At 40.5% G+C, this 19,945-nt stretch overlaps 1 protein-coding gene across 2 annotated transcripts in view; it reads right to left on the bottom strand.

Moving 5' to 3' along the window:
- Positions 1-19,945, bottom strand: part of LOC124612771 (beta-mannosidase-like) — a 298,303-nt gene that overhangs the window by 23,999 nt on the left and 254,359 nt on the right. For both annotated transcript variants that reach the window (XR_006979569.1, XM_047141165.1), the window contains exon 12: positions 14,294-14,505. Coding sequence is in view for 1 of the 2 variants with exons in the window: in XM_047141165.1 (XP_046997121.1) it covers positions 14,294-14,505 (212 nt within the window). In the remaining variant the exon portion in view is untranslated. The remainder of the gene's footprint in view (positions 1-14,293; positions 14,506-19,945) is intronic.

Here is a 19,945-nt window from a genome sequence, read left to right on the forward strand (position 1 = left end):
GGGGGGGGGGGGGGGCTACTAGTTCTATAGTAAAGGCAAAGAAAATGTACATAATGTATCTCTTTGTTGCTACCAACATAAATGAATGATAGTGTGTCTATCATGAATCTTTATATGTTGAAATACACTAACATTGTGATAACTGCCAGATTTATGATGATACTTGGGACTGAAATGAAATTACAGTATAATTACCTCATATTAGGTATATCAGCATCCGTGTCTATGTACATACATACTCTGCAACCCACTGTACAGTGCATGGTGGAGGGTACCCTGTACCACTACTAGTCACCTCCTTTCCTGTTCCACTTGAAAACAGAGCAAGGAAAAAACACTATTTATATATTTCCACACAAGCCCTAATCCCTCTAATCTCATCTTCTTTGTCCTTACATGAAATATACATTTCTGGCGGTAGAATTGTTCTGCAGTCAGCCTTCAACACCATTTCTCTAAATTTTCTCAACAGTGCTCCTTGAGAAGAATGTCAACTTCCTTCCAGTGAGCCCCATTAGGGTCCGCAAAGTATCTCCGTAATACCAGCATTGTTTAAACATACTGATAATAAATCTAGCAGCCTGACTCTGAATTGCTTTGATGTCTTCCTTTAATCTGACCTGGTGCAGATCCCAAACGCTTGAACATTACTCAACAATGGGCCACAATAGTGTCCTATATGTGATCTCCTTTACAGATGAACCACACTTTCCTGAAATTCTCCCAGTAAAGTGAAGTGGAAAAAAAAATGGCTCTGAGTACTATGGGACTCAACTGCTGAGGTCATTAGTCCCCTAGAACTTAGAACTAGTTAAACCTAACTAACCTAAGGACATCACAAACATCCATGCCCGAGGCAGGATTCGAACCTGCGACCATAACGGTCTTGCGGCTCCAGACTGCAGCGCCTTTAACCGCACGGCCACTTCGGCCGGCTAAAGTGAAGTGGACATGCTCATTCCATTTTGTATTACTTTGCAGCATTATGCTTAGATATTTAATCAATGTGACTATTTCAGGCAGCACACTACTAATGCTATGCTCATACTGTATGGCTATATTTTTTCTACTCATCTGTATTAACTTACATTTTTCTACATTTAGACTAGCTCCCATTCATCTGACTCTGAGCATTAAGTAGGTTGTGCAGTTCCTACATCCATCAGTCAGAGACTCCAAATGTCCTGGTATGGATTTAAAGAGGGCCAGGATATCATCCTAAGGAATTACCCATCATCCATTTTGTATATATGTCCCTAACATATCAACAGTGGTTGCTTGATAACTGCAACTAGTGTATTCTTGACCAACCATCTCTAAAACATATTCAATCTCAGGTGAATCTTTAGCTCAGGAAAGTAGCAGTACTTGCCATTTTTTGAAGAACACTGTGAAATCGCTCACCACATGTGGTGCTGCATTGTCCAATTGAAATATGATGTACGGGATTGTCTGAAGCAAAGTCTGTACTTTTTTATGTGGTGAAAGTCTCAATATCTTACTATGTAGAAGTTGAGGTACCCTGCAACATTTGATAGCAGTTCAAGCCTATCATTTATTTTATATTTGTGCCCCTTCACAATGCAATCTGTGAGATTGTGTTCACCACATGGCAATATTTAACACATATATGTGACTTGACTCCAAACATTACATTTTGCTGCTCAGCATGCTACAAATGTCATTCATGTGCCTGTTGCATTTTGAGGCATTTATGGTCCTTGGATAATAGAAGCTCTGATAGTGGTATACATGCCAGCAATGCAGCTCATAGCAGGCGGGACCAATTTCTAACCCAACAGACTTACACACACTGTGTAGTATTGTCTTGCTGAGTCAACATTGTGGTTGAAACTGTATAATGATTTATCATTATGTGGAAAAAATGTCAGCATTCCATGCTGTGGGCACTTTGCATGGTAACTGTCCACAGAGTCAGAGATGCTGAGCTCAGTTCTGTGTCATGATTTATCAGTTTTCTCAACTGAATCTGTCAGAAGCTACAATGACACTTGCAGTCATACTACCACTTTCTTTTATCTCTCTTTACTGCTTGAGCTTCACATAATAATGTTATTATTGGCTGGATAACCACAGGTATACTGTTGTTTCACAGCATCCATCAGAAACAATATTTTGGTGATTAGACATGTCGCCATTATCAGGTGCAGCGATGAACTGACTTCCTGGGGGTGCATGGCTGATTTATAACCCCTCACCCTATGGACCGATCCCTACATGGTCTGTCCACAAGGCACATGTCAGTGGCCAGTGAGGTGACTGCATCAGAGTCTGCAGCCAGTGACACCTGGTGTGTGTGTGTGTGTGTGTGTGTGTGTGTTGGGGGGGGGGGGGGGGGGGGGAAGGGGGGGGGGAGGCTGCACACAATAGTGTGGGTGTAGACACTTCAACTACCCTGGCCACCAGCTTGTTGTGTTTGCTAAGTATCTCCTTCATTTCATTTTTTCCAATGCACTGTATAAATATTAAGAGGTCAGAAGGAAAAAGAGTACCAAGCAAAGAGGTGAAAGCTGAAAAGTGGAAGGAATATATAGAAGGCCAGTACAAGGGAAACAGATTTAAGACAAAATCATAGAATGGGATGAGGAAGTAAATAAAGATGAGATGGGAGATATATTACTGTGAGAAAACAAAGACCTAAGTCTGCATGTTAATATATTTAAAGCCAGTTATCACAAAGTGAGAAACTTCCTCTACCTGGTTGTCATTGTTGACAATGAAGGAAATTATCAACTATTTGTGATTCAGCTCCTACAGCATGAGAAAGGCACAGCCCAAGAGGCTGCATGCTATATGCAGCTCATATCAGTGTAATTCCTTATAAAGTACAGTATCAGATACATTGGTTGGTACAACATGAAGCATCTTCAAAGTCCCAGTTTACTGGGCCCTATTACAGTAGACAATATACTGTGACTAAGCAAGGCACTCTAGTGTGTGCTCACTGTTTAGAATACATCAGAATGTACACTGACTGCGAAATCCATATGTGTTATAAAAATGGATGTGTTTTGTGTGTGTGTGTGTGTGTGTGTGTGTGTGTGTGTGTGTGTGTGTTTTCCACATTTCCTTCTAAAACAAGTTCACTCGAACTTGGTACACATATACTTTACTGTCAGTCAATAGTTGCTGTCAGGGGTAAGAACCACCCAACTATCAGAGTGGTGGGGCTGACAAAGAAGTGCAGCATGTGGTGCTTGAATTCTCAGATTACATTATTCCAGTATTTGAGAATGAGAGCACTTGGAGACTTGTAACAAGCTTGACATAAAATTTAAAACCTTTACAAATTTCTTTCTTGCTGACAACCCCTATAAAATGATGAAAATGTTTATTGCTTACTCCTTTTCCCTCGTTCATGCAGTTTATCTACTGCATGAGGTATGATGCTAATAATTTGTTACCTCATTAATACTAACTGTATTCATGACATATTTCACAGACAGTAAGCTCATACACCACTGAACGCAAGTGCAAAGTTATATGACTGTACAACACGTACTTCAGGAGATATGCAATCATAAACATTAAGCTATGGCCAGATACTGCATGATATGGGCATGTCAGACACTGCATAATATGGGTGTGGACACACAGCTACAATGAGCAATGCTGGGTTTATCCACTAGTAGCCAATAAAATGATCTCTGAAGTATTTGGTAATGGCATGCAACATTACATAAAACCTAACAAGACTCATGCTAATGCACAAACAGTGGAGACAAAGTCTGAGTTCAGCAAGGCACACCAGCCTACAATCCAATACAAACAGAGGAAAATGAAAATTACCTGCACTAAACAATTTCATTTAGTAACATGGGTTAAATGCCATTACAGCCAGTAGGGCTCACAATGCAGTTTGCAGAATTAAAAAAGCCTGATGCTGTGTTAGCTAGTCAGAGATGGCAGATGGAATGATCTCAACTGACACCAATTTTGGACCTCATTACAAGGAGCAGGAAACTGAAAGAAGACACCTAACCTCAAATGCCATGCTGTGTATCAGCCTGCCAGATCAAATGTGAATTTACTATCTGTTATCTTACTGTTCAGGAAACTAATGCAAATTGTAAAAGCAGTGATTCTCCAATTTCTGCAGAAAATATGCTCTTAAAAACATTGTTAAAACTGGAGTCTCATCAGATACATAGAAATAGGCAGAAATAGCAACTATTTTGAAACAGAGAGAACATTCATGAATGGCAATATACACTCCTGGAAATTGAAATAAGAACACTGTGAATTCATTGTCCCAGGAAGGGGAAACTTTATTGACACATTCCTGGGGTCAGATACATCACATGATCACACTGACAGAACCACAGGCACATAGACACAGGCAACAGAGCATGCACAATGTCAGCACTAGTACAGTGTATATCCACCTTTCGCAGCAATGCAGGCTGCTATTCTCCCATGGAGACATCCTTGAGATGCTGGATGTAGTCCTGTGGAACGGCTTGCCATGCCATTTCCACCTGGCGCCTCAGTTGGACCAGCGTTCGTGCTGGACGTGCAGACCGCGTGAGACGACGCTTCATCCAGTCCCAAACATGCTCAATGGGGGACAGATCCGGAGATCTTGCTGGCCAGGGTAGTTGACTTACACCTTCTAGAGCACGTTGGGTGGCACGGGATACATGCGGACGTGCATTGTCCTGTTGCAACAGCAAGTTCCCTTGCCGGTCTAGGAATGGTAGAACGATGGGTTCGATGACGATTTTGATGTACCGTGCACTATTCAGTGTCCCCTCAACAATCACCAGTGGTGTACGGCCAGTGTAGGAGATCGCTCCCCACACCATGATGCCGGGTGTTGGCCCTGTGTGCCTCGGTCGTATGCAGTCCTGATTGTGGCGCTCACCTGCACGGTGCCAAACACGCATACGACCATCATTGGCACCAAGGCAGAAGCGACTCTCATCGCTGAAGACGACACGTCTCCATTCGTCCCTCCATTCACGCCTGTCGCGACACCACTGGAGGCGGGCTGCATGATGTGGGGGTGTGAGCGGAAGATGGCCTAACGGTGTGCGGGATCGTAGCCCAGCTTCATGGAGACGGTTGCGAATGGTCCTCGCCGATACCCCAGGAGCAACAGTGTCCCTAATTTGCTGGGAAGTGGCGGTGCGGTCCCCTACGGCACTGCGTAGGATCCTACGGTCTTGGCGTGCATCCGTGCGTCGCTGCGGTCCTGTCCCAGGTCGACGGGCACGTGCACCTTCCGCCTTCCGGAGCAAGTATGGTGGGTCTGACACACCGGTGTCAATGTGTTCTTTTTTCCATTTCCAGGAGTGTATTACTTACAAATTTACACCATCCTTGGCATCTCCAAGATCTTAGAGGCTTTATGGGAAGAGATTACACAAATATAAAAACTGATTGGCTCAATTTTGCTTTTGTCAGGGGTCAAGCCATTAACCATTATCTGCTCAGATGGAAGAAAGTCATCGACACATTAGAACCACTTTTGGATACCAACACAGGCAGTCCCATTGTTGCATAAAATAAAATCTTCAGGTTTTTCTCACATCAATTACCAATGAGTCCAAGTTGTTTGGAAGGCACATGGCTCTTCACCCATCTTTTGGTGCTGTACATGTGTCCTGATACTGAGTGTAAAACCCACTGATGAGATTTGGTGCTGCATATACTTTAATTGCAATCCACTGCCACTGACTATATAAAGGGACAAACTGCAAGACACCACCACTTTGCCAGAAGATGGATGGAGGTTTTATGTCTTCCAAAATGTCACAGACTCACTGTGAATCGATGGAGGAAGAAATTTGAGATTTTATTGTAGACATCACAAAAAACATTTTTGCCATCATTTTCATCCATATCACTTGTTTTCACCCAGTATGACTGTGAAGATGCTTACTACAGGAATTGAAGGTTGATTGTTGATAACAAAAACCAAATACTAATTATCACAAAGAAGAAGATTCCTGTGACTCTGGAGTGTTTCTGCATCCTGGAAGGATATATTGGCTACAAAATGTTTGCAAGTATCCTGATGTACTATTGTTCACATTAAACACATTGAGATAAAATGACTGGAATGACTTTTGATCCTTCTGCCCACCTTTGCATCATCTTATACCTCACAACAGATCATTTAGTTTGTGAGTATGCCACACTGGTGTGGTGAAGTGCAGCAGACCATCAACTTCTGTTACTATTGTAGAGTACAAGTAAAACAGAATGCTGGAGATGATACTTTACTCATCCCAGAATGTTAACCAAACAGGTACATGAGACTGCAAAGAACACTTTAAGAATACAACCTGTGTCTTCTGCCTGAAGGCAACACACAGGAACCCTTGTAAGTGGGAGTACTTTGGATACAATATAATATCCAAACATGCTTGTGTATGACACAGTTACACAGCAAGGGAAGATAGACAAATATGTGAGATACCAGAGAACAATTTACTTCTCAAACCACCATAAGGTGTACAGTGGAGGGTGCCATGTACCACTATTAGTCATTTCCTTCCCCATTCCACACACAAATGGAAGGAGGGAAAAGTGACTATATGTCTCATATGACCCAAAATTTCTCATATCTGATCTTTGCAGTCCTCACACAAATAGTACAATGGTGGCAGTAGAATCATTCTGAAGTCAGCTGCAAATGCCTGTTCTCTAAATTTTTGCAAGTGTCTCACAAAAAGAACACTGTCTTCCCTTCCAGGATCCCCATTTGAGTTCACAAAGCATATCCATAACTCTCATATGTTGATCAAACCTACCAGAATGACTTGTAACTGCTTTAATCTGACCTGGTGAGGACCCCAAACACTCAAATGGTAGTAAAAAATGGGTCACAAAAGTGTTCCATATGTGGCCTCCTTTGTAGACGAACTACAGCTTTCTAAAACTCTCCCAATAACCCAAAGTCAACCACTTACCTTCCCTACTAAGGTACTTATGTGTTCATGCCATTTCATATTGCTTTGCAGTGTTATGCTTAGATAGTTAATTAAAGATAAAGATTACTAGATATGGCTGGGATGGCAAAGCTAAGACAGTTATAGACTATATATTAACAGACAAATTAATTGGAGGAAAAGTAAGGGACACTAAAGTCATACCAAGTGAGCACTTGGATAGTGACCACAAGTTACTAGTAGTGGATCTAAATTATAAGATGAAAAGTTTGAATGCTGTACAAAGAAAACCAAAAATTAAAATTAAGGAGTGGAAGCTGAAAGAAGAAGAAAATAGGAAAAATGTCCAAAATCTAGTAGCTGACAATCATTCATTTGAATTTAAGGATTTTACTAACTTCTCCTATCCACGGTCATCCTGATTATCATAAAGAAAAATCAGTTGTTTCTTTTTATACATAACAAATCTAGTGGCCAGCATTGCACTGGGCTGTGCCAGAAAAACTTCTTATAGGAGCAGATATATATGCATTATCTGGCGAGCTGACAGCAGATATGATTTAAGCCACAGGAATCCATGTAATACAATGGTTAAACCAGGTGCTGGGTGTGATATGGAAAGAAAACACAGTGCCGGATGAATGGAAAAAAAGTTCAGATGCTGTACAATGGTCGTGACAGCAGTGTAGAAGTAGGAGGGGGAAGATCAAAATGATTTAAGACACAGAGAGGTCTTCAGCAAGTCAGTTTTCTCTCCCCTTTACTCTTCATTACACTTACAGATGCAATCATGAAAGAAATCAAGGAAGAAGAAAATGAAGATCTCAAAGCTTTTGTTTTTGCTGATGACATCACCATTTGGGGAGAGATGGAAATGGAGGTTCAGAGGAGACTACATTACTGGAACACAAAATTTAAAAACTTCAAATTAACTGTGAGTAGGAACGAGACTGACAATGGAGATGAGCAGGACACCCAAACCTTGTAACACCATACTGGAGGAGGAGAAGGTTGAGTGTGTGAAAAGCTTCAACTATCTGGGTAGCATCATATCATGCAGTGGAAGTTCCAAACTAGAAGTCATAAACAGAATAACAAAAGGATCTAACTTCTTCCACCAAGTATGAAATCTAATATGGGACAAGGAAGTCCTTCAAAGAGCCAAACAGAGCATGTATAAAACTTATCTCCTGCCAATCATGATGAATAGTCTAGAGGCCTGTGTCATAAATAAGAGAGAAGAGTGTGAAATACAAGCATGTGAAATTAAGTTCCTTAGGTCAACTCTGCAAAAAACTAGGAGAGACAGAGTCAGGAATGATTATGTAAGGAGAGACCTGTAGGTGACATTCACTGCAGAGGAGAGGATGAGTGCTGTGGGACTGAAGTGGTTTGGTCATGTGAAGCGAATGCACCCAACTTGAACTCCATGCCAGTATTTGGAGATGGAGGTACCAGGAAGAAGACCAATTGGGCAGCCTAAAAAGAGTTGGACAGACCAGGTTATGGAAGAACTCAAGAGGAGAGAAGGGACATGGGATTTAGTGAAGAGGGAAAAATTATACCAGGACAGAAACTAATGGAGGCATATTGTTCACCAAATTATTACCCGGATTGCTGGAAGGAAATCCTGATGATGATGATTTAATTGAAGTGCCTGTGTCAAGCACCACAACACTAATACTGTATTTAAACATCACTGTATTGTTTTTCCTACACATCTGCATCAATATACATTATATCTAAAAACACAGATGATGTGACTTACCGAAAGAAAGTGCTGGCAGGTCGATAGACACACAAACAAACACAAACATACACATGAAATTCAAGCTTTCGCAACAAACTGTTGCCTCATCAGGAAAGAGGGGAGGAGAGGGAAAGACGAAAGGATGTGGGTTTTAAGGGAGAGGGTAAGGAGTCATTCCAATCCCGGGAGCAGAAAGACTTACCTTAGGGTGAAAAAAGGGGTATACACTCGACCCCCTTTTTTCACCCTAAGGTAAGTCTTTCCGCTCCCGGGATTGGAATGACTCCTTACCCTCTCCCTTAAAACCCACATCCTTTCGTCTTTCCCTCTCCTTCCCTCTTTCCTGATGAGGCAACAGTTTGTTGCGAAAGCTTGAATTTCATGTGTATGTTTGTGTTTGTTTGTGTGTCTATCGACCTGCCAGCACTTTTGTTCGGTAAGTCACATCATCTGTGTTTTTAGATATATTTTTCCCATGTGGAATGTTTCCCTCTATTATATTCAATATACATTATCCTAGATTTGGAATAAGATGCCTTTCATCACACCAATTAGATATTCTAAGCCTCCTGTATCCTTCTACAGTGACTCAATGATGATACTTTCCTGTATACTACAGCATCATCAGTTAACAGCTGTACATTGTCATTCACCCTATCTGTCATATCGTTTACATACTCAGAGAGCAAGAGTGGTTCTATCATACTGCTCTGGGGCACTTCTTACAATACCCTTGTCCCTGATGAACACTTCCCATTGAGGACCATGTACTGTGTTCTATTACTTAAGAAGTCTTTGTGTCTGGTGAATGCTTACCATTGAGGACAATGTACTTTCCTCTATTACGTAAGAAATATTCAAGCCACTTACATATCTGCAAATCTATTCTGCATGCTCGGACCTTTGATAACAGTCTGCACTGGGCACAGTGTCAAATGCTTTCTGGAATTCTAGGAATATAGAATCTGCCTGTTGCTTTCCATCCATGGTTTGCAGAATGTGGTGTGAGGAAAGGACAAGCTAAGTTTTGCTAGAAGAATGTTTACTAAATCTATGCTAATTTGCGCACAGAAGCTTTTCTGTCTCGAGGAAACTCATTACATTTGAACTGTGAATATGTTCAAGACTTCAGCAGCAAATTGATGTTGAGGATATTGCTCATATTTTTGTGGGTTCTTTCTTTTACCCTTCTGAAATACATGAGTCACCTGAGCTTTTTTTCAATTGCTTGGAACTTTTTGCTGGATGAGAGATATGAAAAAATACAAGTTAAGTGAGTGGCCAATGCCATAGAGTGCTCTCTGTAAAACAAAACTGGAATTCTTCTCAGATATGGTAAATTTTTTTTTTCTTTCCAACTCTTTGAGTGGCTTCTCAACAATAGGGATGCCTATTTCTATGTTCTCCATAAGGGTGTGGGTGTGGTGGTCACACAATGGTTTGCCTGTATAATTATCATGTGTGAATGGTTTTTTAAACACAAAATTTAGAACTTCAGCTTTGTTTTGTTGCCTTCTATTGTCACATCACACTGGTCAATGAGTGACTGGCTAGAAATCTTTGACCCACTTAGTGATTCTACATGGGACCAGCAATATCCTTCACTAAGGTGTGACAGTGGAAGTTGTTGCATGCTTTGTGCATCAGTCTGTAAGAACTTTGCCTGTCAACATTTCCAAGAGTGCAACATTCTCTGCTTCCTAAACATTTTCCAAACTTTGCTATTAACCAATGGCAGATCTTTCCCATCTTTAGTCCACTTACTCAACACATACTTCTCCAGTGCACAATTTAAAATGCAAACTTTGTTATTAAACCATTGCAGACCATTCTCATTCTTAGTCTGCCTACTCAGCACATACTTGTCCAGAGTGCAATTTACAATTATTTTATCCATAATTCCTCTATGTCCATCATATTGAAACTAAGTGATGTCTATTCATTGGCTAAGTATGTTGTTGACAACTGCTTGCCTGATCTTTCCAGTATAAAAATCATCCAAGCCATCTTGATGGATTCATTAGCTTTAGTAACCATCATTGCTATGATGACATCACAATTATCATTCCTTGTCTCTATGCTGACACTGTCAATATTGTCAGGTCTATTTGTTGTTAAAAGGTCTAAAATATTTCCATTGCATGTGGGTTGTGAAACCAGATGCTCAAGACAGTTTTCAGAAAATGTATTCAGAACTACTTCACAAGATTGTGTGTCTATGCCACCTGCAATGATTCCTTCTGCATACCATCCTATACTCAACAGGTTAAAGTCACCTTCAACTAATACTGCATGATTTGTGTATTTCCACATTACTAAGAATAGACTGTCTTTGAATGATTCCTCAACAGTTACTGTGGGATCAGGTGGTCAATGATTAACTTGAGTTCACTTACACCAGATGCTTGTGACCAGGTAATTTCACAGTTATACTTGATTTCACCTCAACAGAGTCAATATTGTTGTTTGCTGCAACAAACACTCCCCCTCCTATAGCATCTACCTATCTTTCCAACAAACATTCCATATTCCGTCTTCAGGCCAAAAGTGGCCTACCGGGACCATCGGACCGCCATCCCATCCTCAGTGGAGGATGTGGATAGGAGGGGCGTGGGGTTAGCACACCACTCTCATGGTCATTATGATGGTATTCTTGACTGAAGCCGCTACCATTCAGTCGAGTAGCTCCTCAATTGGCATCAAGAGGCTGAGTGCACCCCAAAAAATGGCAACAATGCACGGCGGCCTGGATGGTCACCCATCGAAGTGCCGACCACGCCCGACAGCACTTAACTGTGGTAATCTCATGGGTACCAGCGTATCCACTGTGGCAAGGCCATTGCCATACATTCCATACATCGTTAAATATTTCTTCTTTCACAAAGCTCTCAGTTCTGAAAATAATTTGAGTGCATCTACTTTCCTGGAAGGTAGTGTATGAGGAATTATAATGCTTTGGCAATTTACTGTTAAAATTTTGACACCCAAGCTGCCTTTACTTTGTACAAATCTGATTTCACTCTCATTATACTGACTTACAAATATTCATCAGAGAACTTCAAACTATTGCCTGGCTTTAAAAAAATCTCTATGTACAATCCACAAGTAGCTACTTCCTCTGAGTAGTGCACTCATGACATATTCAGGGGACTCCTACAATTCTCCATAATGCAGGTCCAGGAATCTGAAGCCAAAATCATCACAGAAACAACAGAGCCTCTGGTTGAGATCCTCCACTCGGCTCAAAACAAAAGGACTCTAATCATTTCTGGGTATGATACTGTATATTGTGAGCTCTGTTTGCACTCTGCAAACAAGGCCAGCAGGCTTCACCACTTTCACCAGCTGAGGGTGACCTCAGAGTCCAAGTGACAGTCACCACTGGTGCAGACATGAGTCACAAGATGCAGATGATTGCACACTGCAACCTCAATAGCCACAAACATGGCTGCTTCCACATTTTGCACATGGTCCACCAGCAGACATACTGACTGCACATTACATTTCTGTCACTATTTTCCTAAGTGGCTCCATAATGACCTAACATTGGTATTCATAATAACTAGTAAATCCTTTCTCTGTGTGCCAGCTCGGATGCTGCTGGAGGAGCAGCCACCTGTGCACTCACAGGGTGACCAGTCAAGACTAGACCAGCAAGTCCTCACATTGACTTTCTGCCTGGAATGACACCAACATGTTACAATCCGCCATTTACCCTGCTAAGAGAGTGGACCTCCACCTCATGTATGCCATATGGTGCATTGGTGGCAGAGCCCGTAGGTAAAACAACTGACACCAGAGGTATTCCATGCAACATGCCAGATTCTGCATCCTGAGGCAGCTCCCGGCTGATCACAGACCACACAGCTTCCAGCCATTAGGGAACAGTGACCTGCTCCTCCTGCACCCTCACACAGCATGCACATGCCCCATCTGTCCTACTATTACTTATTTGAGAATTATACTGTAAAACCACACAGAAAAAGCTACATATGTAACTTTTACATCAATGAAAATAATATAGTTTGGAAAATATAATGTTACTGGATAGATAAAAAATCTACTTATGTGGTGGCAGTAGAAGAAAATATAGACACTGAAGAAACAAAGAAACTGGTACACATGGCTAATACCATGTAGGGCCCCCACAAGTATGCACAAGTACAACATGACATGGCATGGACTTGACTGATGTCTGAAGTACTGCTGGAGGGAATTGACACCATGAATCCTGTAGGGCTGTCCATAAATCTATAACAGTATGAGGGGTGGAGATCTCTTCTGAACAGCTCATTGCAAGGCATCCCAGATATGCCCAATAATGTTCATGTCTGGGGAGTTCGGTGGCCAGCGGAAGTGATTAAACTCAGGAGTGTTCCTGGAGCCACTCTGTAAAAATTCAGGATGTGTGTAGTGTCCCATTGTCCTGCTGGAATTGCTCAAGTCTGCTGGAATGCACAATGGACATGATTGGACACAGGTCATCAGACAGGATACTTACATAAGTGTCACCTGTCAGAGTCACATCTAGATGTGTCAGGAGTCCCATATCACTCCAACTGCACATGCCTCACACATGATCTCCACAAGCTTGAACAGTTCCCCACTGACATGCAGGATCTCCATGCCTGTACACGTCCATCCGCTTGATACAATTTGAAATAAGACTCGTCTGACCAGGCAACATGTTTCCAGTCATCAACAGTCCAATGTTGGAGATGAGGGGCCCAGGCAAGGCATAAAGCTTTGTGTCATGCAGTCAACAAGGCTACATGAGTAGGCCTTTGGCTCCAAAAGCCCATATTGATGATGTTTTGTTGAATGGTTCGCACGCTGACACTTGTTGATGGCCCAGTGTTGAAATCTACAGTAATTTGCAGAAGGTTTACATGTCTTTCATGTTGAACAATTCTCTTCAGTTGTGTTGGTCCTTTTCTTGCAGGATCTTTTCGTGGCCACAGTGATGTCAGAGATTTGACGTTTTACCAGATTCCTGATATTAACGGTACATTCATGAAATGGTCATATGGGAAAATCCCCACTTCATCGTTGCCTCACACATGCTGTGTCCCATTGCTGATGTGCCTACTATAACACCACATTCAAACTCACTGAAATCTTGATAACATGCAATTGTACCAGCAGTAAGTGATATAACATCTGTGCCAGACACTTGTTGTCTTATATAGGCATTACTGATTGCAGCACCATATTATGCCTGTACACATATCTCTGTATTTGAATATGCATGCCTCTACCAGTTTCTTTGGTGCTTCAGTGTATAAAGGTTAAGTTCATGTGCTATCTTTTGCAGCCAGTGGCTCCTTCTTCTGGCAGAAGGGTTGAAGGGAAAGGAAGAGGAATGAAAAAAAAAGGGACTGGTGAGGTTCAGCAAATGGGGAGAGTTTCCAAAAGTCATCCAGAACCCCAGGCCAGGGGTGACTGACCAGATGGGATGAGAATGCCTGATAATTCCCCCCTGGCTCAATCAGTAGATAAATCTCAGAATGATTGGTGTGTGTGGGAAACAGTTTGAGTGTGTGTATGTGTAAAAAGGCATGTTCTTATAGCTACTGCCATTTTTTTCCTTAAAACAAAGAAGATTGTGTATGAGAACCTCTCTTACCAGTCTATGTGCTCCTATAATAGCTATGTCAAACTCAAAGCTGTCCCAGCGGTACACATAAATGCTAAGTACAGCAGTATCCATTTCATATGGCAGGTCAGAGATAAGACTCACTACCAGCTCTCCTTCAGGAGTGATGTATGGTGACACAAGAACATTAGCAAAAAAGTTCTTTGCATAATAATGAAGCATCTTCCAGTTGCCATGAAAATCTGCAAAGAAAAATATAGGATAATTAATGTAACACAGGCAAGAGTTAGTGTGTATAAAATCTGAAACATCACAAACATACACTAGCAAGTTATTAGGTAAAGGTCAGTCAGAAACTACAGCATTATATTTATTTTACTGCTTAATATTCATAATTGATGTTTTTCTTCCAGTCACTATAACATAGAAATTTACGATGTACTTTGATTCCAAATCTAACGAATCTTGACATTCAACTTTAATGTTCCAAAGCAGTAAAAATCAAATAAAGTACACACAACTGTTGCAGTGTACCAGTTTATAAGAGTATATTTTCTCTTTAGTCACCAGTTTCCTTTGTGATTTTGAAGGAAATGTCAATGCAGCAGCAAAGTACTGGATACTAATTGCATTTCAGAACTAGTCACAGATGAGATCAAAACTTCTAAAGGTACCAATATATCAGTCCATAGCCATCTTTCCTGATAGGATATTTTTGTGTCTCTTCTAGCTAAATAATTTTAAGAGGTGCTATTCCATAAGTTGTCTCCTTCTTTCAGGATCATATATGTGAATCCAGAATGTGACACAATAAGAATTAGTCTCACTGAAGGTCATTATAATGTTGTGTATTAGTCGCTACTATTTTCTCTGATTCTTTATTAGTTGGGTCAAAACTTTCAGTACATACCATGCAAAATATTTTGACTAAATTACTCAGGCTTTGCTACTTACCATAAAGAAGACACAGTAAGCTGGAGACAGGCACAATTACAAGACACTTACATGAAGCTTTCAGCCACAGCCTTTATCAGTAAAAGAGAGACACACACCATTCATACACACAAGCAAGCTCACCTGATGAACACATGATTGCCAGCTCCAGCATATTGGGCCTGGCTGACATTTGGCAGGATACCCAACATTTATAGGTGGGAAAGAGCAGTAGTGTATGTCTCAACTCCTATAAGACACAAAGGAATTAAGGCACTGGCTGTCACTGGGCACTGACTGAAATCAATGCAAAATGTTGAAAATTTGTGCCGGACCAGGATTCAAACCTGGATCTCCTGCTTACTAAGCAGGTGCTCTGACTACTTAGTCAACCTGCCGCAGTGGTCATTGCAACTGCACAGACTGCCTCCCATCAGACCAAATTCTCAACTTATCCACACACTTCGAATGTAGTGCACATTGCCCACTATTCCCAATGATCACTTCAGTGCTGATACACACCAGGCTCATACTCTTATTGGGAACAGCAAAATGCTGTAGTAATGAAGATAATGGGCAAGGGGCACTATATCCATAGTGTGTGGATAAGTTGAGAAGTGCATCTACAAGACAAGACAATGGCCAGTTAGCCAACTTCCCATTATCATACTTGTTATTCAGGCAAGTATTCTCTTCTACCTAGATCTGCTGTGGACCCTGGAGCTTTGCAGCTCATGACAATACTTCTGATGTCACAAGAGAAAATTGAGATCAGTTTGGCTAACAGGCAGCTAGTGGATGAAATAGGGAAACCTGTATTGGGAATGATCATAGTATGTAATTCTGATTAGGTTGTAATATGGGAAGAACAGTTGTAACACAGGTACAATATATGTGTGTTTAAGAAGAAGATGGCCTGAGTCCATTGAGCAGTAGTTGAAATTCTGAATACTTTTCAGTTGGTACAAACAGAGAAGCTTTGAGAATGCAGTCGGAGGACTTAAGATCCTATTGATGATCATCCAGGTGGCATTTATAAAGCAAGCAGTCTAAATTTAACAAAAACAACAACTGTAAGATATTTCTTAATGGCCAAGCTCCTTACAGTGCCGTGATGCAATTTTGCCTAACACACATTCCATTCCACATATTGGTAGGAATTATGAACATAAATAAATGATAAATATGTCACCATGTTGTTTGTGATACTTCTTATGGTTTAGAGTTCCATCAGACCCATTAGTGTTAAAAAAAAGGAGAGAGAGAGAGAGAGAGAGAGAGAGAGAGAGAGAGAGAGAGAGAGAGAGAGAGAGATAGAGAGAGAGAGAGAGAGAGACAGACAGACAGAAGGAGGAAAAGAAAGGATAAGAAATACAATGAGTCATGTAAGATTTAACACCCCTTTTATTTCGTGAACAGTTCCAGATATCGAAACAAGATTTCTCACGACTGATAGTATGCTAAGGGGTATGTACATGTCTTATATTGATAGAGATATTGAGACAAGCATGATTTTTTAAATATAATGAAATCCTTTTTTATGCAACTGAAAGTGCTTAACAACACAGGTGCAGTGATATAATGCTTGTTAATGTTGAGGTTAAAACTATTTGCAAAAGAATCAAAGAAACATTTTAAAATTCAAACATAAAGTGGCCAGAATCAGCTGTTGCATTGTACACTCACTTGTGCCAGGCTGCATTATGGCCTGAAGCCTTTTGACTATTTACTTTTCTGCACTGCAGAACTAGCAGGAACTGTGTCATTTACCAACAGATCATTTCTGCTTCAACAATTCTTACATGCAGGCAAGTACACCAATCAGAAGTTAGAAATGCTACTTTTATATGGCAAATGGTGGCATAAGATATACTGCCAAGGAATGTGGCATCAACTGGAGGAGTATCATTTGCATTGACATAATTCCACCCTTCTCATCTGTCACTACATCAGGCACTGGGGTAGGTGATTTTGGTAGATATCTAGAATTTTGTAAGTTTTCTCTGCATATCTTGGGACATGACACTAGATTTCTCCATGTGCTCTTTACCGATGAAGCAACATTTATGGATCATGGTAATGCACATTTAGATAACACGTGCTACTGAGCAGCTCGAAATCCACACTGGCTTCATCAGTTACAACAACAATGATCGTGAGGCATAAACCTATGGTGCTGCAGCATAGGAAATTCTACTGTGTGACCTTACCAGGGATGTTAAATGAAAATATGTATGCACACTTTCTCAGGAACATTCTTTTTCTTCTTCTAGAAGGGTTACCATGGCACAAGCAACAGTGTATGTGGTTTCAGCACAATGACTGCCCCTCTAACTCTTCCTGTGTTGCAACCCAAATACTGAATGAAAAGTTTCCTGACTGTTGGATAGGGCACAATGCCACAGTACTGTGGCTAATCAGGTCTCTCAATTTGATTCCTCTTAATTTATTACTATGGGGATCACTGAATGATGCAGTCTGTCATGAAGCCCCACCTACACCAGCCTCACTACACATGTAACTGTATATCATCCAGTGTACTTTCATCTGTTCATCTATCTATTGAACATGAATGCAAATGTGCCTTGCAGTCAGTGGTACACAATTTGAGCACATACTTAAGTAAAGCATAAAATTATGTTTCATTAAGAAAAGAATATATTTTTGCATGGCATGTCATCATTCAATTTGAATAAACTGTTTAATTTATTTGAAGCTTATTACTGTCTACTTACAGTTTTCAGTATTATTTATAGACTCATTTGTCTGACAGCAGGTAGTTTACTTTAAGATGTAATTAACGAGTCTCCGGGGGAAGACAGGTCAGTTTTTTTCCAAATCTAAAGAAGTTAATACTGCAGTAATTTTCTTTTTCCCTTGGATAGGGCTGTTTCTCATTTTGAAGTATGAATGACAGACGCTTCTGTTTCAGCTTTGGCAAGTAAGCAGAAACAGGGAGGGTTTAACCCAGAGGTGCATGGACCTGGAAACAGGACAGCAGTACATGCAGCTGGTGTCACAGACCCTTTCAGTTTCAATCTTTCTGAATTTGCATTTAGATGTGTATTATGGAGGGAAGCATTATTAAATGAAGTAAAATCATTAAAAATCAGTTTAGTAAATATATTTAAGGGGTAAATTTAATATTTTGGTCAAAAATATTTACACAAATTTAGCTGTTATCAAAATAATGCATGTATTCAATCAGATATTTTGTCGATACAGTCTTGGCACACAGTAACAGAATGTTCAAGGCAAATGTATTTCTTGCAGTTCTTACAAATATATCTTGTTTTCCTGTTTTTGCTTCTGCAGTCCACACACCATCCTCGTGAGGTTGCAGTTGATTCCACTTCAGAAATTTTCACACTGCAAAGCTCTCCAATTCTCTCAGTTATCTTCCTTGGCAATATTTTTGACATTACTCTTTGCTGAAGATGATCATGCAGAAGCGTAAAAGAAAGCGGCCTCAAAAACTCTCTTCATCTCAGTTGTTCTTTCTGAATTGAGTTGAACATAATAGCAGCATTTATCGCAGCTGTGTTCATGATGCTATAAAAAGCAACCATTGGCCATCTTCTTGTATTTCTAAATACATTATATGAATATAAAAGAGGGAAACACTCCACGTGGGAAAAATATATCTAAAAACAAAGATGATATGACTTACCAAACGAAAGCGCTGGCATGTTGATAGATATACAAACAAACACAAACATACACACAAAATTCAAGCTTTCGCAACCAATGGTTGCTTCATCAGGAAAGAGGGAAGGAGAGGGATAGACGAAAGGATGTGGGTTTTAAGGGAGAGGGTAAGGAGTCATTCCAATCCCAGGAGTGGAAAGACTTACCTTAGGGGGAAAAAAGGACAGGTATGCACTCGCACACACACACATATCCATCCGCACATACACAGACACAAGCAGACATTTGTAAAGGCAAAGAGTTTTTGACACTGCCCTCTCAATATATGTATTCTTTACTGTCATTTCTTCTTAACAATATCAGCTTATTGCCAAAAATTAGCAGCTTTCACTCCATTAATACTTGGCAGAAATCCAACCTGCATTTGGATTGGACTTCCTTAACTCTTGGGCAGAAAGGTGTGCAGTATACTGCTGCATCCATTTTCAATAAGCTACCATAAGAATTCAAAAAACTAGCAGTAATCCACCTGCTTTCAAATTGAAACTGAAAAGTTTCCTCGTGAGTCACCCCTTCTACTCTGTCAAGGAGTTACTTGAAAACTTAAGCAGATTCTTGTGGTATTGTTGATTGCATTTACTTAAACTTAAGGAATGACTTTTTTCAGGTTCATAAACATTTTATTTTTAACTGTTCTTTTATGTTGTAATTTCATGTACTGACATGTTCCATGACCTTGGAGATTTACTCTTCAATTTGGTCCCATGGAACTTGACGTGTAAATAAAAATAAATTAATTAAAACTTGACAGGAAAGGTTATATTGCAGATGTGCTGAAATGGTTTAGTATGTCTGATTGTACTTTTGTAGGAGCACCACTGGAGGCTGGATTAAGGCTTCTGGATGTGCAGGGCTATAAGGTTCATGTGCCATATGTGGATCTTGATGGATGTTCGCTGTATATCAGTACTAATGCAAGACCTGACATATCTCGTGCAGCAATCGTTTTAAGCCAGTATAATTATAAGTTTAATAGCATGCTTTGGAGAGCAGCATAAGGAGTCCTTCATTGTCTCAAGGGCACTCTGAGGTAAGTATTCA

The sequence above is a fragment of the Schistocerca americana genome, chromosome 4 (genome assembly GCF_021461395.2).
Source record: "Schistocerca americana isolate TAMUIC-IGC-003095 chromosome 4, iqSchAmer2.1, whole genome shotgun sequence".
Lineage (NCBI taxonomy): Eukaryota > Metazoa > Arthropoda > Insecta > Orthoptera > Acrididae > Schistocerca > Schistocerca americana.